At 34.5% G+C, this 27,242-nt stretch overlaps 1 protein-coding gene across 2 annotated transcripts in view; it reads right to left on the bottom strand.

The window, feature by feature from the left end:
• Positions 1-27,242, bottom strand: part of SPATA16 (spermatogenesis associated 16) — a 243,516-nt gene that overhangs the window by 150,829 nt on the left and 65,445 nt on the right. For both annotated transcript variants that reach the window (XM_032341045.1, XM_032341055.1), the window contains one exon: positions 16,738-16,883. In XM_032341045.1, coding sequence (XP_032196936.1) covers positions 16,738-16,883 — 146 coding nt within the window. The remainder of the gene's footprint in view (positions 1-16,737; positions 16,884-27,242) is intronic.

Genomic DNA, 27,242 nt, shown 5'->3' with positions numbered 1-27,242 from the left:
AGTCTGCTTTTCCTTTTTGATTTTCTGTCTGGATAATTTATCCATTTATTGAGAGAGGGCTATCAAAGTCCCCTGATATTATTGTATTTCTGTCAATTCCTTCCTTCAGTTCTGTTAACATTGCTTTCAATATTTACGTGCTCCAGTGTTGGCTCCTATAGGTTTTCCAGGCTGATGGGACTGCCTCTGGAATTGCAGTTGACATGAGTTGAAGCCAGGTCACCTGGCTGTTACTGTATCCATACTGGGATCTGCAGTTAGTGGGCCTTTTCTAGGGACCTAGATGGGGTTGTATTATGTCTGGTCCCTGCCTCTAAGACCTTGCTTGGTACAGTTGAAGCTGGGACAAGGGTCCACTTCAGGATCTGCAGACAGTGCCTGTTACCAGGTATGTAGATAGATCTTGCTCCTCCAGGTCTCTGGAAGGGCTCCTACTGGGTCACTAAGTGGCTTTTTGTGCAGGTAGGATGGTTCCAGAGTTTTGGTGGCAGGGGCCAGAAATAAGTCCCAGGGCTGCTACAGAATTCATAGACTGGACTGAGGTCTATTATTTTGGCTCTGGAGGCATGGGTGGTCCTGTCTTTCACCAGATCCTTGGATGGTGGGACTGCTTGTGGACTGTGATTAAGAGGGACTGAAGCTGGGTTCAAGTCACTTCACTGGGTCTATTACCTGAGGCACAGGCAGGCATGACTTCTCCTAAGACGCTTGGTGTGCCAGGGGCAGGATCAAGGGGTCAGAGCATTTTCCAAGTCTGTAGCTGAAACCACTAAAGGTGAGTCACCCTCTTTGTTGTAGACCTTGTTGAAAGGATTATCAAGACAGCCTTCTTGGTCATGTGCTCCACCAGGGCACACAATCTCCTAGATCCCAAAGCTCCCACAAAGACACTTCTCTCTGTGGATGGCTGATAAATTACTGTTTTTGAAAGGGGATATAAACTGGGAAACTTCAATTCTGCTATCTTGCTGATGTCACTCTTGGCCAAATTTTGAAACTTCAGTTATGGTAAAGAAGAAAGTGCTATATTTAAAATATCTCATTTCATGAGATCTGCAAGAAATTTGCAAAATTTGTTTCTTCTACTATGAATAAGTTCATTTAAAATTGAATATCTGCAAAGCTTTTTAAAAAAAGTTTTTATTTAAATTCCAGTTATACAACATGATATCAGTTTCAAGTGTACAGTACAGTGATTGAACACATCCTTATAACACCTGGTGCTTATCACAAAAAGTGCACCCCTTAATCTCCATCACCTATTTAACCCATCCCCCAATTCAACTCTCCTCTGATAACCCTGGGAACACCTCTGAGAACAAATTGATGGTTTGCCTTTCTCTTTTTCCCCTTTGTTTGTCTTGTTTCTTAAATTCCTCGTATGAGCAAAATCATGTGGTGTTTGTCTTTCTCTGACTTACTTCTTCCAGCATTGTACTTTTTAGTTCCATCCACATTGTTGTAAATGGCAAGATTTCATTCATTTTTATGGGTAATATTCTATTGTATATACAACCTTGGGGTGTGTGTGTATATATATGTACATATATATACACAATGTGTGTATATATATGTACATAACATGTACATATATATACACAATATGTACATATATATACATACACATAATACAACATGTTATGTGTATATATGTGTACACAATATGTACATATATACACAAGTACATATATATACATACACATAACACATGTTATGTGTATATATATGTACACAACATGTACATATATATACACATATACATATTGTGCACAATATGTATATATGTGTGTGTGTGTGTGTGTATATACATATAAGCTCTTCTTTATCCTTTTATCAGTTGATGGGCTTTTCGGCCATTTTCACAATTTGGCTATTGTATATAATGCTGCTATAAATATTGGGGTACATGTATCCCCTTGAATTATTATTTTTGTACTCTTTGTGTAAATACCTAGTAGTATGATTGCTGGATCATAGGATAGTTCTATTTTTAATTTTCTGAGGAAGTTCCATTCTATTTTTCATGGTGGTTGCACCAGTTTGCATTCCCACCATCAGTACAAGAAGGCTCCTTTTCCTCCACATCCTCAACACCTGTTATTTCTTAGGTTGTTGATTTTAGCCATTCTGACAGGTGTGAGGTGATATCTCATTGTCATTTTCCTGATGGTGAGTGAGGTTGAGCAGCTTTCCATGTGCCTGTTGGCCATCTGGATGCCTTCTTTGGAAAAATGTTTATTTATTTATGTCTTCTGCCCATTTTTAAATTGAATTATTCATTTTTTTGGTGTTGAGTTTTATAAGTCATTTATATATTTTAGATACTAACCCTTTACTGGATATGTCATTTGCAAATATCTTCTCCCACTCCACAGATCGCCTTTTAGTTTTACTGTTTCCTTTGCTGTGAAGAAGGTTTTTGTTGTTGTTAGATTTTTTTTTTTTTTATCTTGATGAAGTCCCAATAGTTTATTTTTGCTTTTGTGTCCTTTGCATCAGGAGATATACCTAGAAAGAAATTGTTATGGCCAACTGCAAAGAGGTTACTGCCCATGTTCTCCTCTAAGATTTCTATGGTTTCAGGTCTCATATTTACGTCTTTAATCCATTCTGAATTTATTTTTGCATATGGTGTAAGAAAGTGGTCCAGTTTCATTCTTTTACATGTTGCTGTCCAGTTTTTGCAACACCATTTGTTGAAGAGGCAGTTTGTTTTCCACTGCATATTCTTTCCTGCTTTGTTGAAAATGAATTGATCAGATAGTTGTGAGTTCATGTCTGCATTTTCCATTCTGTTCCATTGTTCTATGTATCTCTTTTTGAGCAAGTACCATAGTGTTTTAATCACTATAGCTTTGAATATAATTTGAATAGTAATAAAATTTGATATATTACTATATCAGTATAATACATATTGTATTATATTGTAATATAATTTGAAGTCCAGAATTGTGATCCCTCTAGCTTTGCTTCCCCCCCCTTCCAAGTTTGTGTTGGGTATTTGGGGTCTTTTGTGGTTTCATACAAACCTTAGGATTGTTTGATCTAGTTCTGTGAAGTTCTAGTTCTAGTTCAATCTGTTGATATTTTGGTAAGTATTGCATTAAATATGTAGATTGCTTTGGGTAGTATAGACATTTTAACACTATTTGTTCTTCCAATTCACGAGCAAAGAATGTCTTTCTATTTCTTTGGGTCATCTTCAATTTCTTTCATCAGTGTTTTATAGTTTTCAGAGTATAAGTCTTTCACCTCTTTGGTTGGGTTTATTCCTAGGTATCTTACTATTTTTGGTGCAATTATAAATGGATTGTTTTTTTCATTTCTCTGTCTGCTGCTTCATTATTGGTGAATAGAAACTCAACAGATTTCTGCATGCTGATTTTGTATTCTGTAACAACTGAATTCATTTACTAGTTCTAGCAGATTTTTGGTGGAGTCTTTCAGGTTTTCTGTATACAGTATTATGTCTTCTGCAACTAATGAAACTTTTACTTTTTCCTTGCTGATTTGGATGCCTTTTATTTCTTTTTGTTGTCTGATTGCTGTGGCTAGGACTTTCAGTACTATGTTAAATAACAGTGGAGAGAGTGGACATCCTGTCTTATCCTGACCATAGAGGAAAATCTCCCACGTTTTTCCCACTGAGGATGATATTAGCTGTGGGTTTTTCATATTTGGCCTTTATTCAATGTTGAGGTATGTTCCCTCAATCCCTGCTTTGCTGAGAGTTTTTATCATGAATGGATGTTGGGATTTGTCAAATGCTTTTTTTGCATCATCTTTTTGGAGTCTTTATCTGATTTTGATATCAAGTTAATGCTGACCTCATAGAATAAATTTGGAGGTTCTCTTTCCTTTCCTAATTTTGGAATAGTTTGAGAAGAATAGATGTAAACTCTTCTTTCGACCTTTGATAGAATTTGCCTGTGAAGCCATCTGGCCCTGTTTTTGTTTGTTGGGAATTTTTTTGGTTACTGATTCAATTTCTTTTTTGATTATTGGTCTGTTCAGTTTTTCTATTTCTTCCTGTTTCGGTTTTGGTAGTTTATATTAGAGTTTCTAGGAATTTATCCTAGGTAGTCCAATTTGTTGACATATATGTTTTCATAATTTTCTTTGTATTTCTGTGGTGTTGGTTGTTATTTCTCCCCTCTCTTTTGTGATTTTACTCATCTGGGTCTTTTTTCTTTTCTTTTTGATAAGTCTAGCTAGAGATTTATCAATATTATTGAATTTTTCAAAGAACCAGCTCCTGGTATTACTGATGTGTTCTATTGGTTTTGCTTTATTTTTTAGTTTTTGTATCATTTATTTCTGCTCTAATCTTTATCATTTCCTTTCTTCTGTTGGCCCTAGGCTTCTTTTGTTGTCCTTTAGGTATAAGGTTAGGTTGTTTATTTGAGAGTCTTCTTGCTTCTTAAGGTAGGCTTGCATTGCCATGTACATCCCCCTTAGGACCACTTTTGCTGCCTCCCAAAGGTTTTGTTTGGACTGTTGTGTTTCATTTTTATTTGTTTCCGTGTATTTATTTTTTAATTTCTTCTTTGATTTCCTGGTTGACCGTGTTTGGTGGCATGTTATTTAACTTCCCTGTTTTTGTGGTCTTTCAAAATTTTTTCTTGTCGTTGGCTTCTAGTTTCATAGTATTGTGGTCAGAAAAGGTGCATGGTATGATTTCAATCTTTTTGTAATTGTTGAGGCCTGATTTGTCACCTAATATGTGATCTGTCCTTGAGAATATCCCATGTACACTCAAAAAGAATGTATATTGGAACACTGAAAAAAAAAAAAAAGAATGTATATACTGCTGTTTTAAGATGCAATGTTCTAAACATATCTGTTATGTCCATCTGGTTCAGTATGTCATTTAAAGCCAATTTCCTTGTTTATTTTCTGTTTAGATGATCTGTCCATTAATGTAATGTTAAATTCTTCTGCTATTGTATTATTATAATCAATCAGTTTATTTTTTTAAATTGCTTATTTATTTGGGTGCTTCTATGTTGGGTGCATATTTATAATTGTTATAGCTTCCTGTTAGATTATCTCCTTTATTATGATATAGTGCTCTTGTTAGTCTGTTGTTACATTCTTTGTTTTAGAGTCTAGTTTGTTTGATATAAATATTACTACTCTGGCTTTCTTTTGACATCCATTTGTGTGATAAGTAATTCTCCATCCCCTCACTTTCAATCTACAGGTGTCTTTAGATCTTACATGAGTCTCTTGTATGCAGCATATAGATGGGTCTTGTTTTTTTAATCCATTCTGACACTAATGTCTTTTGATCAGATCATTTAGTCTATTTACATTCAAAGTAATTATTGATAGATATGTACTTAGAGCCATCTCATTACTTGTCTTGTCATTGTTTCTGGAGATTTCTCTAATCCTTTCTTGTCTCCGTCACTTTTGGTCTCTCCGTTGTACTCAAAGATTCACCTTTATTACTTCTTGCAGGGCTGGTTTAGTGGTCATGAACTCCTTTAATTTTTGCTTGTCTAAGAAACTCTTTCTCTCCTCTATTCTGAATGATAGCTTTGCTGGATAGAGTATTCTTGGCTGCAGGTTTTTCCCATTCATTATTTTGAATATATCATGGCACTCTCTTCTGGCTTGTCAAATTTCTGTTGAGAAATATCCAGCTAGCCTTATCGGTTTTGCCTTGTAAGTTAAGGACTTCTTTTGTCTTGCCGCTTTTAAGATATTTCCTTTATCACCATACTTTGAAAATTTAATTATAATATGTCTTGGTGTTGGCTTGCTTTTTTTGATTTTGGTGGGAGTTCTTTGTGCCTCCTGGACCGGGATGTTTGTTTCCTTCCCCAGATTAAGGAAGTTTTCTGCTATTATTTCTTGAAATAATTTTCTTCTCTCTTTTCTCTCTTCTTCTGGGATTCCTATAATACAAATGTTATTATGTTTGATGGAATCACTGAGTTCCCTAAATCTATTCTAGTGTTTCATAACTCTTTTCTTTTTTGTTCAGCTTCATTATTTTCAATTATTTTGTCTCCTAGGTCACTAATTCATTCCCCTGCTTCTTCTAGCCGGCTGTACTTCGCATCAAGCCTGTTTCCAATCTCATTTATTGCATTCTTCATCTCTGATTCTTTTTTTAACTTTTTTTTTAATCTCTGTGGTAAGGGTCTCATTGATGTCTTCTATTTTTTCTCTCAAGCCCAGTGAGTATCTTTATAATTATTGCTTTGAATTCTCAATCAGGCATGTTACTCATATATCTTTTGCTTAGATCTCTGTCTATGGCCTTATTCTTTCATTTGGGATGAATTCCTCCATCTTGGAATTTTGTCTACGTTTCTGCTTTCTTCTCTGTGTTAGAAAAGCCAGTTACGTGTCCTGCTCTTGACAATAATAGCCATATGAAGAAGGGCATTATGCTGTGTCCAGGGCCTGGTGCTTCAGTGTGTGCTGCATATGCTCTGTTGTGTTTTGGCTTCTTTATCCTTAAAGATAGTCATCTGCTATCCAGGATCTATAACAAACTCCTCAAACTCAACACACACAAAATAGACAATCATATCAAAAAATGGGCAGAAGATATGAACAGACACTTCTCCAATGAAGACATACAAAAGGCTATCAGACACGTGAAAAAATGTTCATCATCACTAGCCATCAGGGAGATTCAAATTAAAACCACATTGAGATATCACCTTACATCAGTTAGAATGGCCAAAATTAGCAAGACAGGAAACAACATGGGTTGGAGGGGTTGTGGAGAAAGGGGAACCCTCTTCCACTGTTGGTGGGAATGCAAGTTGGTGCAGCCTCTTTGGAGAACAGTGTGGAGATTCTTCAAGAAATTAAAAATAGAACTTCCCTATGACCCTGCAATTGCACTCTTGGCTATTTACCCCAAAGATACAGATGTAGTGAAAAGAAGGGCCATCTGTACCCCAATGTTTATAGCAGCAATGGCCATGGTCGCCAAACTGTGGAAAGAACCAAGATGCCCTTCAACAGACGAATGGATAAGGAAAATGTGGTCCATATACACTATGGAGTATTATGCCTCCATCAGAAAGGATGGATACCCAACTTTTGTAGCAACATGGATGGGACTGGGAGAGATTATGCTGAGTGAAATAAGTCAAGCAGAGAGAGTCAATTATTCTATGGTTTCACTTATTTGTGGAGCATAACAAATAGCATGGAGGACATAGGGAGTTAGAGAGGAGAAGGGCGTTAGGGGAAATTGGAAGAGGAGGTGAACCATGAGATACTATGGACTCTGAAAAACAATCTGAGGGGTTTGAAGTGGCGGGGGTTGGGAGGTTGGGGTACCAGGTGGTGGGTATTATAGAGGGCACGGATTGCATGGAGCACTGGGTGTGGTGAAAAAATAATGAATACTGTTATGCTGAAAATAAAAAACAAATTTAAAAAAATAAAATAAAATAAAAATAAAGGCAAAAAAAAAAAAAAGTCATCTGCAGAGGTTCTCCCTGTCTTTTGTGGGCAGGGTTTAGTCCTTGGCTTGAATGTGATGAATTTTAACTAGGTGTGCTCTGGTTTGCTTCTGAAATGGACTTGATACCACCTCCACCAGAACTGAGGTCTTGTAGAACTCTCTGGTCACGTGACATGAGTGTTTGTGTTGGTCTTCCTGGGAAGGGTCCTGTTGCATTGGGATTGAGGGAAGCTTGAATGAGAATGGCAGAATGGCCAGAGTGAGGAGGGCTGTTGGGGGGATTGGTGTAAGCAAGTTGGGCAATGAATGCCAATCATTGGGCAATGAAGTGGGGGTGTGAGAAAATAGTGACAGGGAGCTCCTTTGTTCCCAGAAAGGTGTTTCTGGAATTCTGCCTCTCAGGGACTTGCTCCAAGAAGAGTAGAATACTGCCTCCTCCCACCCCTTTCTCTATGCTCCAGGCATTCTACAGATTGCTAATTTCTATGTTGTCTGTCCTTGGGTTATTTGCCTGCTTTCTCTCCAAGAGCAGGGCACTTCCTTCCAGGCTATATCCCAATCAAACCCGCTGACCTTCAAACTCCAGGCTTTAATCCCCACTGATTATAAGAGCTTATGAAATTTGGTCCCTTTCATTTTCTAAACTATGGATTTGGGGAAACTTTCTACTACTGTGTTCCTGTGTACTCCTCTCACTTTTGCCTTTCTCTGTGATCATGCCCCCCTCCACCACCACAGCACCCATGATTTGTTTCTCCCTTAAACAATGTCTCTGCACATCCTACCTTCTTTGATGTGACTGTTTTTCTTCCTTTAGTTATAGAGTTTGTTCTATCAGTCTTCAGGTCAATTTCTGGGGTATTTAGGATGATTGGTAATTATCTAGTTGTGTTCATGTGAGAAGACAAGTCTAGGGTCCTCCCACTCCATGATCTTCCTCTGTCTCCAAGTATCTGTAATGCTTTAAGCTTATATCACCACTGAACATTTTAATTATTCCCAAAGTTGTAGATATGACACCTTAAAAGTTATATTTTCCTAGATGTTTCAAAATTGTCTACTGAGTTTCTGAGGGTTCAAAAAGGTATCTTAAAAGTAACAGTCTCATCTATGCATATGTAGAGTTTATTGGTATTAATAAATACCATGGGAAATAATCTGCATTTGTTATTCATGGTAGAATTGAAATAAAATACAAATCTGATATATTTTGCATTCAGGGAGGACTTTAAGCAGTTTATGTGCTATAAAGATAAAAAAAAAGATTATAAAACTGATGGAAAGAGAAGTTAAATTTCTCATCAAAGTCAAAGCTAGTAAGTGATAAGGCAGAGATTCAAATCATGCCTTTGGTGTTTTTGTTTCTTTTCTTTCCTTTCTTTCTTTTTTTTGGGGGGGGTTATTTTATTTTCTTAAATTTTGACCCATGGGTCATTTAAATGTTTAATTTCCAAGTATTTGGAGAGATTTTCTAGACATCTGACTATTAATCATTTCTAATTTAATTCTGTTAACCATATTCCACTGTGGTTAGGGAACAAACCCTATCAGATTTCACATTTTCAGAATTTTATTGAGTTTTATTTTTTATCTCTGGTAATACTCCTTATGTTCTGCCTTGTTCTGATATTAACATACCCAAGCCTGACACAAAAACAAGTTTTTATGTTTACTATATAGTACATTATTTTTCTCCCTTTTATTCTCTATATCTTTTTGTAAATAACATATATTTGAATGTTGGTATTTAATCCAGATTGGCAATATCTGCCTTTTAATTGGAATGTTTAGTCAATGTACATTTAATGTAACTATAGTTTGGTTCAACTCTAACATCTTGCAATTATCTTCCAGTGTTTCATTCATTTTTTGTTTCTTTCACCTTCCTGACTTATTTTTGGTTAAGTATATCTTCAGTATATAATTTTAAGTTCACTATTGGCTTTCTAGCTGTACTTTTCTATCTTTTAAGGTTTACTCTAGGCATTATAATGTGCATCCTTAATTTAACACAGACTATTTAGAGTTAATATTATACTATCTCATGTAAAAATATTAGTAGTAAAATTCCATTTGTGCTCTCTCCCACAGGACTTGTGTTATTGTCATCAATAATAATAATTCACATAAAATAATAAATAAATTAAATAATAAAATAATCATAATTCACATCAATATATGTTATCTTTTTATAATTTATCTTTCATCAGTTTAAAGTTATCCCACTGTATTTTGGCCTCCATTATTTTTCTTTTTTTAAAAGATTTTTTAAAAAAAGATTTCATTTATTTATTTGAGAGAGAGAGATGGAGATAGAGAGAGAGAGAGAACATAAGCAAGGGGAGGGCCAGAGGGGAAATGAGAAGCAGGCTTCCCAATGAACAAAGAGACCAACCAGGGTTTGATTCCAGGACCCAGGGATTGTGACCTGAGTGAAGGCAGACACGTAATCAACTGTTCTACTCGGGCACATCAACCTCCTTTATTTCTGATTAAAAGTCACCTGTTACTTATATCATTGTTCCCTTTTATGTAATGTACTATTTTCCTTTGACTCCCTTAATATTTCTCTCCATGTTGGGTTTTCAAGAGTTTGATTATGATGTTCCTAGATGTAGTTCTTTTTATTTTTACCCTAGTTGGGGCTGACTGGATATCCCCATTTTTAAATCAAATTTGGAAAATTTTCAGTAAATATTTTGATGTCCTATTCTTTCTTTTCCTTTTGAAACTTCAATTACATGTATGCTAGATTTCCTGCTACTGTCCCTGAGAACAGGTCACTGAAGCAATGGTTAATTTTTTAAAATCTCTCTTCTTTCCATTCTTCATACCAGGTAATTTCTGTAAATTCATCTTCAGTCTTTAGCAGTATCCAAACTAATGCTAAGATCAATCAGTACATTTCAAAATGTCAGGTATTTTATTAATGTATGCTAAAATCTCCATTTGGTTCTTAGTTTCTATTTTTCTGTTGAGAGTCTCATCTCTTCAGTCATTATTATAATCTTTATCTCAAGGGCCTTGGACCAAAAATAGGTAATGGCTTCTTGAAAATTTTTCTCTACCAATTCCAACATATGAGGCACCTTGGACTCTGTTTCTATGACTTGTATATTTTCTTAAGTATGAGTCTTACATACCTATTTCTCTGCATGTATATTAACTTTTAATTTTATGCCAGACATTTCAGAGGAAACGTTGTAAGGAATCGGGATTATGACATCATCCCTGTAAACTTGTTGATTTTGTTGTTGTTATTGTTTGTTTTCCTCACCAAGCAGTTAAATAGTGTATACTCTTTATACTCTTGTACCTGTCATGCTTGGCTCTAGTCTTCATTAGGGCAGATCTCTTTTGGCTTAATCCTAATGTGTGGCCCTTTCTAGAGGTCAGGGTCCTTACTCTTAAAGCATAGTCTTTCTGAGGTCTCAACTGAATGCCTGAGGTACTCAGTGAGGTCTTTTCACACTGTCACTCCAACATGTCCCATCACTGCAGGGTGTCTCATATTTTCATTTAGCTATTATGCCTGCAGCACGCAATCTCTGCTACATGGAGTCTCACTCCTCACATTGGCTAAGAATCTATAATAAATCCTCCTGCAGATTTCTGGTTCCATCTGCTCACATAGCTACCTTTTTTGTGGCCACTTACCCTATAAATTACAGCTTATTTTCAGCGTAGTATTTAATCTCTGCCTCCTCAGGTCAGTGAGTTTGCAGTTTAACTTGATATCTATCTCCCTGAAATATGATGAAATTATTTTCCTAGCAAAAACTGATAAAATTGTGGGGCACACCATATGTATTTCCCTTCTCTCGAGGATCACGGTCCTGCCATGACCACTGTCCAATTCCTGAAAAGAGTTGCCTCATATATATTGTCCAGTTTTATTTGTTTACAGTAGAAAGATAGGTCCAATGCCAGTAACTCTGTCATAAGTGGAATTAAAAATTCATGGGTTTAGATTTAATTTTCACAAACCCTTGTGAAATAATATTGGTGAAGTAGGTACTATAATTATAACCCGATATTAAAGAGAATTAAACTCAGGCTAACTAATGAGTGGGGGAGTCAGATTTGAAGCCTAGATAGATTCCAGACTCTGCTCTGATTCAATATACTATATTGCCTCTGTAACATGAAATTATATTTATTTCCTTCATAGCATTTATCACATTCTTTTTTCTCATGTATTTATTTATATTTATTTGTTTTTTTACAATTTGACATTTCTCCTAATGTGTATAAATATATTTCCGGTTTACAACTGCTTCTCCACTGCACAGCATAGGGTTTAGGTAGGCATTCAATAAATATTTGTTGAATGAATGAAAGAATGAAGATGTCACCATTACAAAACAATTTTGAAAATGGGATCTTTTCTACATATTTGTTACTTTGCCTTCTACTTTGTGTCATCAAAATGCTGCAAGAAAAACAAGAATCTACAGATGAGAAACATGCAAAGAAAAGTTATATACACTATTAAAATCTTTACAATTATATATATCAAAATATAAATACAAGATAGAAAAAGTTATAGCACAATTTCTATTCTGGATAAGATAGCAGTAATTAGAAATCAATCTTAGGAATATTCAAAACATTTCCTGATTGGGGCGCCTGGGTGGCTTAGTGGGTTAAGCCTCTGCCTTCAGCTCAGGTCATGATCCCAGGCTCCTGGGATCAAGCCCTGCATCGGGCTCTCTGCTCAACAGGGAGCCTGCTTCCACCTCTCTCTCTCTCTGCCTGCCTTTCTGCCTACTTGTAATCTCTACCTATCAAATATATAAATAAAATCTTAAAAAAAAAATTTCCTGATAAACAATGGCACTAGTCTGATGAGGTAAGAGTTGATGTGTTTGGTGAATCTAGGCATAGCTTTTGGTTGAAGTAAAAAAGAAAAAAAAAAGGCAAAACAAAGCATGATATGCATATCAACCACTTTGGACATGTTATTAGGAAAAACAATTGTTAATAAGTGTTTCTAGAGCCTTTATCTCATTTATCATATTTTAAATAACAATACGCATCTGATTAATTTCAAAATGTATCTTTGTTGAACTTAGAAGCATGAAGTTATGGTTCTTGTAGTCTTGTACATGACATAACAATATGCACTTATTTTTATCAGAAGCAAAACTACAGATGATTTTTAAGCTAATTTTTGTGCTAACAAATCTCCTAAAGATATGCAGCAGACCTCACATTTACATAAAATTAAAGAAAGAATGCTTAGCAAATGCAAATAAATGCAAAAAGGGAATATTTTAATTTTGATTCATGATTAGTAGCAAGCATCACAAAGTGGTAATAATACAAAAGCAAAATTCTGCATTTGCTGTATAACTAATGGTTGTAAGCTATTTATAGATTGAGAATTCTGATTAATTTATTTTGAGAAATATATTTATTGATTATATATCAGACTCTGTTTTAAAATCCAAGATCTTTGAAAACACTTTAATATTAGAATCCTATGCACTGACTTCCACAGTTCTGCAGGATGACAAGCCCAAGAAAATGATTTATTTCACTTAGTGCATTATTAATTGTATGAATTGACTGTTTAACCTCTATTGATTTGCATTTCTTACTTAATGTTCAACTTAGAAACAGAAGCAAAAGTTATTTTACAATAGAAAAAGAAAAGATGAAACTTAATCCAAGTATAATATTTAAGATCATTTTACTATTCACCATTGTATGTCCTCTTCTCAGCAGTTTTCAAATATTGAAAAAGTGCTCTTAGTTTTGAAACAAAAGTTGCTAAATCTAAATCATGAACCTATTGACCTATAGCATTTTATTTTTCCTTATATTTGGATTGCAATGGAATTTTTTACTAATGTTCATTACTTATTTTTATAATACTGAATTAAGTTTTAACATGACCATTTCATTTGGAATTTTTAAATTATTAAATATGATTTAAAAATTCATCAAACCATTCTGATATCCAGGAGGTATTTTCCTTAATATGTAGGCCATGTTGGTGACCCTTTTTATGTACAGCGAAAATCATGGAGAAGGTGATAAATAACTACTTCCAGTGCATCTCAACTTATTATTGTTTACATATGCCTATAAATTTTCTGGGTCAGTTCCAATTTCAAATATTTTTCCCTTTGTGACCACAAGTCACGTAAGTAGCCCAGATATTCCAACATTCTGACATATGGAAATATATGTTACATTTCCAATATTGGTTCTTTCAAGTGGAAACAGAACAAATTGTTTGACAGACTGTATGTCCTGATATCAGGTTTCAAAACTATATCCACATAAAATGTTTCCAGAAAGTATAGGGATGATTGTGTGTGTGTGTGTGTGTGTGTGTGTGTGTGTCAAAGAGACTCTGCCTTTCGGTTGTGTAGTTTATTTAGCAGGAAAACTTTTTTTTTTTTTTTTTTAAAGATTTTATTTATTTATTTGACAGAGAGAGATCACAAGCAGGCAGAGAGGCAGGCAGAGAGAGGGGAAGGGAAGCAGGCCCTCTGCTGAGCAGAGAGCCCGATGTGGGACTCGATCCCAGGACCCTGAGATCATGACCTGAGCCGAAGGCAGCGGCTTAATCTACTGAGCCACCCAGGCGCCCCTAGCAGGAAAACTTTTGATTTGAATTTCCCCAATGGCTAATGATGTTGAACATTTTTTCACGTGTCTGTTAGCCATTTGTATGTCTTCTTTGGAGAAGTGTCTGTTCATGTCTTCTGCCCATTTTTTGACTTGATTATTTGTTTTTTGGGTGTTGAGTTTGAGAAGTTCTTTATATATTTTGGATGACAGCCCATTATCTGTAGTGTCATTTGCAAATATCTTCTCCCTGGTTTGACTTTGGCTTTGCTGACTGTTTCCTTTGTTTTGCAGAAGCTTTTATCTTGATGAAGTCTCTAAAGTTCATTTTCACTTTTGTTTCCCTTGTCTTCGGAGACATGTCTTGAAAGAAATTGCTGAGGCCCATGTCGAAGAGGTTACTGCTGGATGGATTCCTGTCTCACATTAAGGTCTTTCATCCATTTAAAGTTTATCTTTGTTTATGGTGTAAGAGAACTGTTGAATTTCATTCTTCTGTATATTAACTGTCTAATTTTCCCGGCACCATTTATTGAAGAGACTGTCCTTTTTCCAGGATATTTTTTCCTAATTTGTTGAAGATTAGTTGACCATAGAGTTGGGGGTCCATATCTGAGCTCTCTATTCTGATCCATTGATCTGTGTGTCTGTCTTTGTGCCAGTACCATGCTGTCTTGGTAATTACAGCTTTGTAAAATCAGGCAACGTGATTCCCCCAGTTTTTTCTCTTTCAACATTTTCTTGGTGATTTGGGGTCTTTTCTGGTTCCATACAAATTTTAGGACTGTTTGTTCCAGCACTTTGAAAAATGTCAGTGGAATTTTGATCGGGATGGCATTAAAGGTATAGATTGCTCTGGGCAGCACAGACATTTTAACAAGGTTTATTCTTCCAATCCATGAGCATGGAATGCTTTTCCATCTTTTTGTGTCTTCTTCAATTTCTTTTATGAGTGTTCCGTAGTTCCTTGAGTATAGATCATTTACCTCTTTTGTTAGGTTTATTCCAAGGTACCTAATGGTTTTTGGTGCTATTGTAAATATAACTGATTCCTTAATTTCTCTTTCTACAGTTACATTGTTAGTGTATAGGAAAGCAACTGATTTCTATGTATTTATTTTGTATCCTACTACATTACTGAATTGCTGTATGAGTTCTAGTAGTTTGGGGGTGGAGTCTTTTGGGTTTTCCACATCAAGTATGATGTGATCTGTGGAGGGAGAGACCCTCAGCCATCAGAAAGGATGAATACCTAACATTTGCATCAACATGGATGGAACTGGAGGAGATGATGCTAAGTGAAATAGGCCAGGCAGAGAACGAGATTATCATATGGTCTCACTTATTTGTGGAACATAAGGAATAGCATGGAGGACATTAGGGAAAGGAAGGGGAAAATGAAGTGGGGGGAGAATCAGAGGAGGATATAAACCATGACAGACTATGGACTCCAGAAAAGAAACTGAGGGGTTTAGAGGGGAGGGGTGTGGGGGGATGGGTGAGCATGGTGATGGGTATTAAGGAGGGCACATATTGCATGGAGCACTGGGTGTTATATGCAAACAATGAATCATGGAAACTACATCAAAAACTAATGATGTACTGTATAGTGACTAATATAACATAATAAAAACAAAGAGGAGAAAAACTTCTTTCAAGAAGGTTATCTTACGAATTTCAAAGTGATTTTGTTTGTGTATCCTTAATGGAAAGCTTAAACCTACAAACTCAAGGTCTCCTTGTGAAGAATCTTGGGTAGATCTTTTACGTCCTCGTGAATGTGGAGCTGTAAATGATGTTTGTCATGTTTGCAGATCTCCCATTCACAGAATGGGTCTTAGTATAACTGATAGCTGTTATTAACAAGGCAAACATTGTGTTTTCATGCTGATATTAGTTTCTTATTTGCATCCAAAAGAAGCACAGATGTCTGAGATCAGAGAATAGACAAAACCAAAAGTTCTAGGTAAATTGTCCAAAGTTAGGCAGAAAGGGGAGGAGGTATTATAATTCTAAGGAAAACTTATTTGAAAAGCATAACATAATGAGTTTATTTTTGCTATAGATTCAGCTGAATATTATCCATGGTAAGAGCAAGGTCTTTAGGAAATAGGACATATGAGAGGTATATGTTTATGGAAGAAAAAAAGGCCTGGGTAAGCTTGGGGATTCTAGGAACCCACAAGATAACATAATGATACTTCTGAAGATGGATAGAAATATGAAAAAGAAATCCTTAAGCACAATAAGTGTCTTGCACCTTTGGACAACTTTCACACCTACCCTTACATAGCATCCTTTGAATCAGCTATCCTATTACCAAATAAGCCATGAACATTAAGTCTCTGCTTACGGTTGACAGTCCAAATTTCCTTCTGCTATTCTCCATATCTTGTGCATTTTTGGAAATCCTTCTCATCCCTTACCTTATTCACTCTCCCCTCTCTTGCTGTAATAATTTGCTACTTCAGTTCTCTGCCTTTTTATTTTACCCTGCATTATGAGTAGCTGTTTATGTGTCTGTTCCTTCCATAGGTTTTGAGATGCCTTTTGTGCTCTCTATGATTGTCTAGGTTAACATAAATCAAGTAGTAAAGAAATTTTTTTTTGTTTTGCCTTTAAATTTAAATGAAATGGAAGTTGATTGTACAAGCTCACATAGTGCCTTCTGCTTGCAAGAACAGTATTTACTTGCAGTTACTAATACTTCATTTTACCTATGTGCATGATTCAGGGCAAGGTCAGGTTTCCTCATGCGTAGATAGCAGGTAACAAGCTTTGTCTCGATGAAACTTGCCACACTTGATATATCTTCAGCAGATGCTTCAAATGGTTTTCCCAGAGCTGCCCCTTTGCTGCAAAGCTTAAAAAAAAATAATACCTTAAATTTCCTAATAATCTTGCCAAGTAATTTAGCTTTTATATTAGCAAAACATGTACATGTATGAATATTTTTTCCAAACTACAAGTTAAATATTAATATTTTGATTGTAAATTAAATAAATTGTTGCTGTTCACTGTTATTGGACTATCATATAAAATAAGTAACACATTTTACAGTAAAATGGTTCCTATAAAATATTTTAAAAGCATGATATATTTTAAGGGGGTTCCATTTGCTAAGAATGTCTATTTTAAAAATAAAGCATACAATAAGCAAAGATATTAACAGAAAACCAGGTATAAATCATATTAAATACTAGTGCTTTTATGAAAACCCAGCTGAGCAATGATCTAGCACACTATCAAGTTTGATTTAATATAATAAGGGGTATCGGAAGTAAACTCCTAGGAACCATTAACATGATCGGTGATTAATTTGAGTCTGAATCATATTCTCTAAGATGTTATTGAAAGAATAGAAGTGAAAATTTATTAGAATTTATTGGCAGAGGCCACGGTATCTGAAAAACATGGCAAGAATGTAGAATTCTTAATAAAAATTCCAGGAAGTCAGTGGTTTCTGGGCACCATAGATAAACTGTAGATGAAGAAAATAATTAATTTTTTAGGAGAACCCCAAACATTAAGAAGTCTCAATAATATGACAAGGGTACATCAGAACTTTTTCCCTCAGTGTTTTCTACTGTTCCTTGAATTAAGGCTGATGGGAAGATGAAACCCTGCTTTCTGTTAAATGACCTTATTTAGAATACCTACTTTTTTGCTCTTTTCTATCTCCATCTGACATATATTGGAGAAAATTTTCTCACTGGGGACAATAATATTTGGAATTCATACCTATTTATATATACCTTAATATACATTTTTTTGTCTTCTAAACACCGTTTAATTTTTTCTAAACATTATTTAAATTATATAGTTTAAACTAATTTTTCTTTTATAGATTAAATTGAGATTGGCTTGCCATTCACATTAACATTATTGCCAATTATTTTTTAAAGTGAAATGCATTTGAGAATGGCTATATTCTGTTCTAAAATGTATTTTATCCAAAAGCTGTAAGAGAAAATAAAATCTAGAATCTAGATGTTTAATATCATAGTTTGAATTGGTAGTTACCTGATAACATTATCTTTTGCTTGGATATCCTGTCAATTGTGAGAATTCATATCATTTAAAAGTCTTTTCCAATTTCATAGGTGAAAAATGTTGCCTCATTTATTTGGTCAATAAATGTTTATTGAATCTATAACTAATGGCCAGACAAAACTTACTGCCTTTATACTTTAATTTGCATTAGGTCAATTTTAAAATTGAATTTTGGTTAGGTTTAGTTCTGTGTAAATACCTGTTTTTTATTCCTTGTCTATTTCCATTGACATGCTAATCTCTTATTAATTTAAGAACTCTTTAGGTATATAAGCTATTATCCCTTTCTTGTAACAGCTATGTATACATAATACATAAGGGTCTTTCCTCTCAAATTATGTTTTAGAAAATAGTCAAATTTTATTCATGTTCTTAAAAGGATTCCCAGAGTATATATCATAAAACTCTTTTCTCAATTATTTTGAGGAAAAAAAGGAAAGACTATTTGTGGAGACCTTAGTTAATGTTAAGTTTGGATATTTTATAAAGATTACCTGATTGATAATAAAAGAGACAAAACATTTAATACTGATCTAGTAACTATTCCTGAGTCTGACCCTCACAAATGTCAAGGACGGTGTAAAAAGATCTTGAAATATAATTTAAGAAAGCACTGTAGAGGGGCACCTGGGTGGCTCAGTCAGTTAAGCATCTACCTCAGCTTAGGTCATGATCCCAGGGTCCTGGGATCAAGTCTGCATTTGGCTTCCTGCTTAGTGGGGATTCTGCTTCTCCCTCTTTCTCCCTCTGCTCCTCCCCTAAGCTCCTGCTCTCTTGCTCTCAAATAAATAAAATAAAATCTGTTAAAAAAAAAAAAAAGGCACTGTAGTTTGAACATGGCAGCAGCTTGGGGCAGCATCAGAATCTCCCCTCTTCTATCAATCTGATCCTATAGGACACAGAAATACCTAAATAGACAATTATTCAGAAAAAAAAGATTTGTGAATGGCATTAGCTCTTTATAAAACCCAAATCAGTACAAAACAAAACAAATAAAAATTGTGTAGTTTTATTTGTTGGTATATTGTCATTAAAACTCTAGACCTTCTTGATAAACTTGATCTTCAAAATGAAACCAATACTTTTTTCAAGTCTCAAATAGCCAAACCTCCTGAACTCACATAAAATCTTACACAAATCAGGGTGTAAACAAGGCACACATTGTGTGCATATTTTGTCATTTCTTCTTGTATTCCTCTCTGATGTGATGGAGCAGATAAGCCTCCTTTCTCAGGCAAACTTTTGGTGGGATGAATGGGTGGGCCATTCAGAAAGTAGTCAAGGAATAACCTCCATGAGGACATTCAGATCTTACATGGCAGGAGGAAGCAGACCTTTAGACTTAATAATATTAAGGGCTTTTTCCACAAACACTGAGAGAAAGTGAAGAATAAATGCCTGATCTTCTAACAACTGAAGTATTCTCTACTTCTACAAGATTGAAGGCCAGGAAAAGAATGAAAATGATCAATCTTTTTTTTTATTAATTATTTCTATTAACATATAATGTATTATTTGCTCCAGGGTACAAGTCTGTGAATTGTCAGGCTTACAAATTTCACAGCACTCACCACGCACATACCCTCCCCAATGTCCATAACCTAACCACCTTATCCCTACCACCACCAACCCCCAGCAACCCTCAACTTGCTTTGTGAGATTAAGAGTCTCTTATGGTTTATCTCCCTCCCGTTCCCATCTTGTTTCATTTTATCCTTCCCTACCCCCCAAACCACCCACTCTGCCTCTCAAATTCCTCATATCAGGGAGATCATATGATAATTGTCTTTCTGATTGACTTACTTCACTCAGCATAATACCCTCTAGTTCCATCAACATCATTGCAAATGGCAAGATTTCATTTCTTTTGATGGTTGCATAGTATTCCATTGAATATATATAGCACATCTTCTTTATCCATTCATCTGTTGATGGACATCTAGGTTCTTTCCATAGTTTGGCTATTGTGGACATTGCTGTTATAAACATTTGGGTGCATGTGTCCCTTTGGATCACTACATTTTTAGAGGCAGGAGCAGGGAGTGGGGAATGGGTAAAGGGAATCAAAAGGTATAAACTTCCAGTTATAAAATAAATAAGTCATGGTGGTATAATGGACACCACAGTGAAAATAGTTAGTAATACTGTATTGCATATATGAAATTTGTGAAGAAATTAAATTTGAAAAGTCATCACAAGAAAAAAATTTTTTTTACTATGTCTGGTGATGGATACTAACTAGACGTACTGTGGTGATCATTTTACGATAAAAATACCAGATCATCACCTGAAATCATTTTATCACCTAAACTAATATAATATTGTATGTCAACTGTACCTCAATAATAAAAAAGATACACAGTGAAAAAATTTGTTTTTGATAATTTCTATAATTTTCATGTTTTTATACCATAATAAATTATATATTGTATATAATTTTTGCATCTTTTTATATGCTTTGCTTCTTTTTATATGTTACCAATTAAAAAACTAAAATGTATTAAAATCTATTCATATAACCATTCCAGTTGGGTGTTTCAATATCCCCCTCTAAACAAAAATAAAAATACTAGAAAGAAAATCACCAAAGACACAGAAGATCTGAACAACATAATCAACCAAAAAAATGTTAAATGACATATATATATATATATATATATATATATATACACATATATATATAAAATATGCATTCTGCTGTAGTTAGGTAGAGTATTTTATATATATATATAAATACTCTCTCTATATATACAAAATATATATAAATATATATATAAAACCTAAAAAGACTATATTGTGGAGCATAAAACAAATCTCAACAAATTGAAAACATTGAAATCATTCAGAATATATATCTTCGGACCATAATGGAATTGAAACTCATCAGTAGAAAATAAATAAATAAATAAACAATCCAATTTGAAAGTGGGCAAAAGACAAGAACAGACATTTCACCACAAAGGACATACAGAAGCAAACAAACACATAAAAAAGATCTTTAACAGCTTATTGTTTACCATCATTAGTCAGAGAAATGCAAATTAAAACTGCAAATTATGACTACAGAATGGCTAAAATAAAAATGATACCAAAAGCTGAGAAAGCCGAGAAATGATATCATTCACACATTGATGACAGATATGTAAAATGGTACAGCCGCTGGAGAAAACAATATGGCAGTTTCTTAACAAATTAAACATGCAGCTACTCTACAGCACAACAATTGCACTTCTGGCCACTTATCCTAGAAAAATGAATGTTCACACAGAAATTCATTCATGAATGTTTATAGAACTTAATTCCTAACTGTCCCAAACTGGAAGCAATCTAGATGTCCTTCTGTGGGTGGATGATTAAAGTGTGGTACACCCATACTATGAGATACTGCAATGATGGATGAATGGATACTACTTGGTAATTTGAAGGAAAAACAGAGTGATACACACAACTTAAGTGAATCTCTAGAGAATTATGCTGAGCAATAAAAGCCAACCCCCCAAATTTACATACTGCATTATTATATGACAAAATTAGAGGAAAAGAGAACAGATTAGTAATTGTGAGAGATTAGTGGTTAGTGATGGGATGGGTGTTGTGGTTATAAAAGGCCAATGGGAAGGAATCCTTGTAATGATAGAACTGCCCTATATCTTGGGTGACTACATTCATCTACAGATCTTAAAACTGCACAGAACTAAATACATACACAACACACACATGAGTACAAGTAAACCTGGAGAAAGCTTAAGATTGGTAGATTGTATCAATTCTAATATTCTGATAACAATATGGTACTATATTTTGCAAGACCTCACTATTGGAAGAAACGGTATAAAGAATACATGGGATCTCTGCATTATATCTTGCAACTTCATATAAATCTATATTTATCTTAAATCTATATTTATCTCTATATTTATCTCAAGTAAAGTTTAATTAAAAAATTACCATATTAGTATGTAAGTGTCTCTCATTTTTTCCTTCTCTGCCTTTTTTTTAGAACAGCTGTGATCATGTTTAATTGGGGTTTTGGATGAGAAGATAAATTATATCTGAGGGACTTTTTCCATAAAGTTTTTTCTGTGCCAAATTACGGACTGATTCCTATAATGAGGAATAGTAACTCATACTGAGGTTTGCTCTGAAGTTTTATTCAGAAGCCATTCTGAAAGGATGTATCCACCCCTCTACTTTCTCAACATCGTTGTCTCTTGTTTGAGGACATTTGTCATGAAATAAGGGTTGTGTTTAGTGATAGAGGGAATAATAGAGGGAAGTTGGCAAGTTCTTTTGGATGATTTCATTATTTATTTTTTTCTTAATCATCTTTCAGTTTGTTAGTGCCCACTTCCAAGTAATTCAAGAGGGGTCATGTGAATGGTAACTTTTCTGACCTAGTGCATAGCTGCAAATGTCTTTTTGTTAACATTATACATGCAAATTAACATAGGTGAGTATACATTTCTTGACACATAATCATTTCTCTGCAAATACATAGTTCTCCATTTATATTCTTGTATTTACCAGGTAAAGAAGAAAAAATAGCACTTTTTAAAAATGAAACAGAACATAATTTTTAAAAACTTGCTATATTGAGATTAATTCTTCTTCTACCCACTTAAGCCCCCATGTTGCATCACCACTTCCTCATATCAGGGAGATCAGCTGGGGGGAGGGGGGTTGGGAGAAGGGGGTGGGATTATGGACATTGGGGAGGGTATGTGCTTTGGTGAGTGCTGTGAAGTGTGTAAACCTGGTGATTCACAGACCTGTACCCCTGGGGATAAAAATAAATGTTTATAAAAAATAAAAAATTTAAAAAATAAAAAAAAACAAAAACAAAATCTTGCTATATTGAAATTTCTTCCTTTTCCTCAAGCCTGTAGTTTTTTTTCTAGCTTCTTGTAATTCAAAATTATTTAAAAAAATATTGCTATCCTGAATTCAGATATGTTGTATTCTCATCTATTTTACCTGGTAAGAGGGATGTTCATTGTGTTTCCATACTCAGGGTATTTTTTTAACTTATAAAACTTATCTTCAGTTACATATTTGATTATTGATCTTATTCTAACTGCTGTGTTTTCTTTCTTAAGAAAGTAATTCTTAATTTGCATCTTATATCTTTATTCTTTAGGTTTTCTGATTTTTTTTCACTTCCATATTCTAGGAGAATCTCAAGATTGATTGCAATATCATTGGCTTTTTTTGCCATTAAACTCTACTTCTTTAGTAGAGTTTACTTCTTCACAATATGAAGCACTATTTTCATGCCCATTGTGTTTGTTCAGAATGCTATAACAAAATACCATAGATTGGATGTCTTAAAAAATGAAACAGTTATCTCTCATATTTCTTAAGACTGGGAAGTTCAAGATCAGGATGCCAATATGGTTGAGTTCTGGTGAGGTCCTCTTACAAATATATAATGGACAGGGTCACCTCACATGACAGAAAGACAGACAACCAGAGAGCTCACTGGTGTTTCTTTTATGAGCTCACCCCCATTCATGAGGGCTGTTCTTCATAACTTAATCGCCCTTCAAATGCTCACCTCCTAATACCATGATATTGAGGATTAGGCGTCAACATTATGAATTTGCGAGAGGAGGGTGGACACAAACATTCAGTCCATAGAACTCATTTCACAGATGAGGAAACTGAAGTTCAGAGAGTTGAAGTAATCTCCTTGGGCAGATTACTCTGTAGCTTACAGATCATTCTGTAGAGTTAACAACTGGGATTTTTACCTTGATGTCTGGTCATAAAGTCTTTGTCTTTAATCACTACACTAGTGCTACACAATGTCATTCTATGAACTACTGATTTATGATGAAATAGAAAAGAAACAGAGTCAATACTCAGAAAACTTAATAACAGCTTCACAGAGAACTATTATATCTGTTGGATCCCATAATAAGAAAATTGGGTTTTGTATTTTTGTCTTATTTTTACTTCATTTTTTCCTAGTAATTCATTTTTACTGTATTTAATGAAGTATCAATCCATAAGTGATTGGGAGATAAACGAAATGAAACAGAGCTGGTTGTGCACCACAGATAGGAAAAAGAACTCTATTAAACTGTTAGAAATTTAGAAGTAGATCCCCATTTAATGTTTTCTCCAGTGAGAAATTTCTCTAGTGACACTGAAAGTTCTCAATGTCATAAATAATGTACATTGAGCAGCCTTGTATATACATCTTTGCCCACATCTTTGCTTTTCCTAACTGTTACATTCTATATGTCATAAGATTTCCTTCCATACTGGAATTGCTGAGTCAGGAGTATACATCGCAATCCAAAAAACTCATTTTAGAACAGACATTATGAAAGTGCTCCTACAGAAAAGTTTTACACTTTAACTAACAAAATATTTAAATTCTTGTTTCTCTTTACCCTCACCCACACTAGGTATTAGCAATGTTTTAATCTATTTATTCTGTGTGAATCAGGTGGGCAAAAATAGCACCATACCTTAACCTGAGTATTTGCTCAACCTCAACGTTTATTGGCTGTGTGTGTCTATACTGTTTGTTCATAAATTTTATTCTAAATTGTGTTGTTCTAATTGTTACTGACTTATTTTCATTTAGTAAATATATAATTTGACTTTTTTCCAATTAATTTATTTTGAGTTTTGTTTATCACGTTTTGGTATCAGGTTTATGCCAGCTTTGTAAAAACAAACTGGAAAGATTCCAATCTTTTTCAATACTGTAGAACATTTTGAAATAAATAGTTGAAAAAAATTTTGAACTGAGTTCCTTTCACTTTTTTTTTCCCTTATTTGATTATTTTTCTGTTCAGGTTTTCAATGTTTTACATCAATCCTGTTAATTTTAATAGTCTTACAAAATTTTTAGTTTCACTCAGGTTTTAAAGTCTGTCATTACAGTGAAGAACATCATATTCTTGGAACATTTTAAATGCCTGTGTTATTAGTTATGTCATTCCTTTCCTCACTCTCAGTACTTTGTAGTTTTATTTTATTTCTTAACTAGAATTGCCAGAGGTTTGACTATTGTTTTTTTCTGAAAACAACAAACTCCTAGAATAATTTGTTAATTCCCCTATTCTGCTTTCTAATTCATCAATTTTGGTTTATATCTTGGCTATTTTTTCTCTTTCTTTCCTTAGGGTTTTTTTTTTTCCCCCTCTTCTGAAGTTCTTTCACTAACATATTTAAATGCATAACTCATTATTTTAGTTTTATCTATATGTATGTTTGTTGTATGCTTCTGTGTTTCCCTCGGGGGGGAAAAATCATAGCTTTTATTTCTACCTCTTTGCCAGCAGCTAGCTAAGATTGCTTATTAGTACTCTTTGCAACTTTATCCCCTACTTTCCTTAGTTACTTATAAGAATAAACCTTTTTTGCCTATTTGTTGGTCATTTATTATTGCATTATTGATGGATTCTCTGCTCAGATCCTTTAGTATTTGTCTTCCATGTTCTAACTATTTTTCTTGTTGGTTTCTATGTGCCTTGTCAAGGAAGCCTGGTGTTTTGGCATTTTCTGCATTTCTTTCCCCATTCTACACATTTTAACCACTCCAGAGAACTGCATCTACCCCATGTCATAGTGCTTTTCAAGATACAGATCTTTTAATTGCACGAGCCCAATGTTGAGGAATCCTTTTTTGCTACCTGTGACAAATGCCTGAGAATAAAGCTTATCTAGAAGGAATGGAGCCAAAGATAGAGAAGGTAGAAAGCCCAACACTGAATCTTGATATTCTCTCTAACAAAATATGAAAGATAATTTGAAGAGGTAGTATTCTTTGGTTATTTTGAAAAAGTAAGATTAGGGAATTAGAGGATATAAAATTATAAAGAACTAGAGATTAAATTGCAAAGTGAATTTTAAACCAGAAGCAATAAGTAAAAAATAATTTACAAAATCAAATCAGAAATGTGGACAATCTTTAAAAAAATGAAATCTATTAAAGATTCCATTACTAATGAATTTTGATAATTTCTAAAACATTTTCAAATATATAATTACATTTAACTTCTTAGTATTTCCATGAAGTAGATAAAATAATTTGCTCCACTTGACAGGTATTAAAACCTATGCTAAAAGAGGTGTAATGATTTGCCCTAGTTAGTAGCAGAGGCTAGAACTGATTTTTTTAATAGAAAGTTCTCTTTCCTTTATGTCAGGCTCATGGTCCCAAGTTATTCTATTCACTTTTTTTTTTAAAGATTTTATTTATTTATTTGAGAGAGACAGAGAGAAAGAGAGAGCATGAGTGGAGAGAGGGACAGAGGGAGGGGAGGAAGCAGACTCCCCACTGAACAGGGAGTCCGATGTGGGCCTCGATTCCCAGGACCCTAAGATCATGTCCTGAGTCCAAGGCAGACACTTAACCGACCAAGCCACCCACGTGCCCCTCAAGTCACTTAAAAAAAAAAAGTACCTAATACCTCTGTTAGACATTGGGGAGACTCTCTCACTACAACTCCTAAGGATTTTCTTTTGGAAAATTTGTTTTCTGGATTTCACCTTAGTTTAATATTTCCCTTTCTTTCTTACCATGTAGAATCTTTCCAAAAGCTTATCTTTTTATAAGAGACTGACACAAGTCAAATGTTTGCTTGAGATTGGTTGGTGGTTTCTTCTTGGTTGTCCTTGTAGTTCACTTTGGTGCTGTTAGAACTTACACATAAAACTGTCTTTGCCAGGAGAATTGGAAGGGAAAACAAAACAAAACAAAATTTAACCCCCAGAGTTTACAGCTTTTTCACCACTTCTCATCAACTTCATATCTCAAGATCAAATAAATCACTGCCTGTCAACTTCCATTTCCCAAATGTTGAAGGGATTAACATTTATGCATACATAAGGAGAGGGCTAATAATGGATTTAGGAGATGAAATAGCACCGAGAATGCCCCGAATAAGTCCTTGAATGAAGCTGAGGACTGCTAGCATTCTAGTTACAAAAGGCTCTGTGTCTCTGAGTTGGGCATGCAATAGATGTAGATAATAATCTACTTTTTATGATGTCCTTCCTTTTGTTTTGTTGTTGTTGTTGTTGTTGTTTTTTAATTCCACCTGGTGTGTGGCACATCTTTGAAGATATTTTGCTTTTTAGAAATCTCTTCATCTGGGTTAGTGCATCTAAGGGCTGAGAATTAGGCACAAGAACTAACCACTAACTTAAC

This window comes from Mustela erminea, chromosome 1, assembly GCF_009829155.1.
Source record: "Mustela erminea isolate mMusErm1 chromosome 1, mMusErm1.Pri, whole genome shotgun sequence".
NCBI classification, from domain to species: Eukaryota; Metazoa; Chordata; class Mammalia; order Carnivora; family Mustelidae; genus Mustela; species Mustela erminea.
The sequence above is the reverse complement of the archived record's forward strand: the minus strand, read 5'-3'. Positions and strand labels throughout refer to the sequence as shown.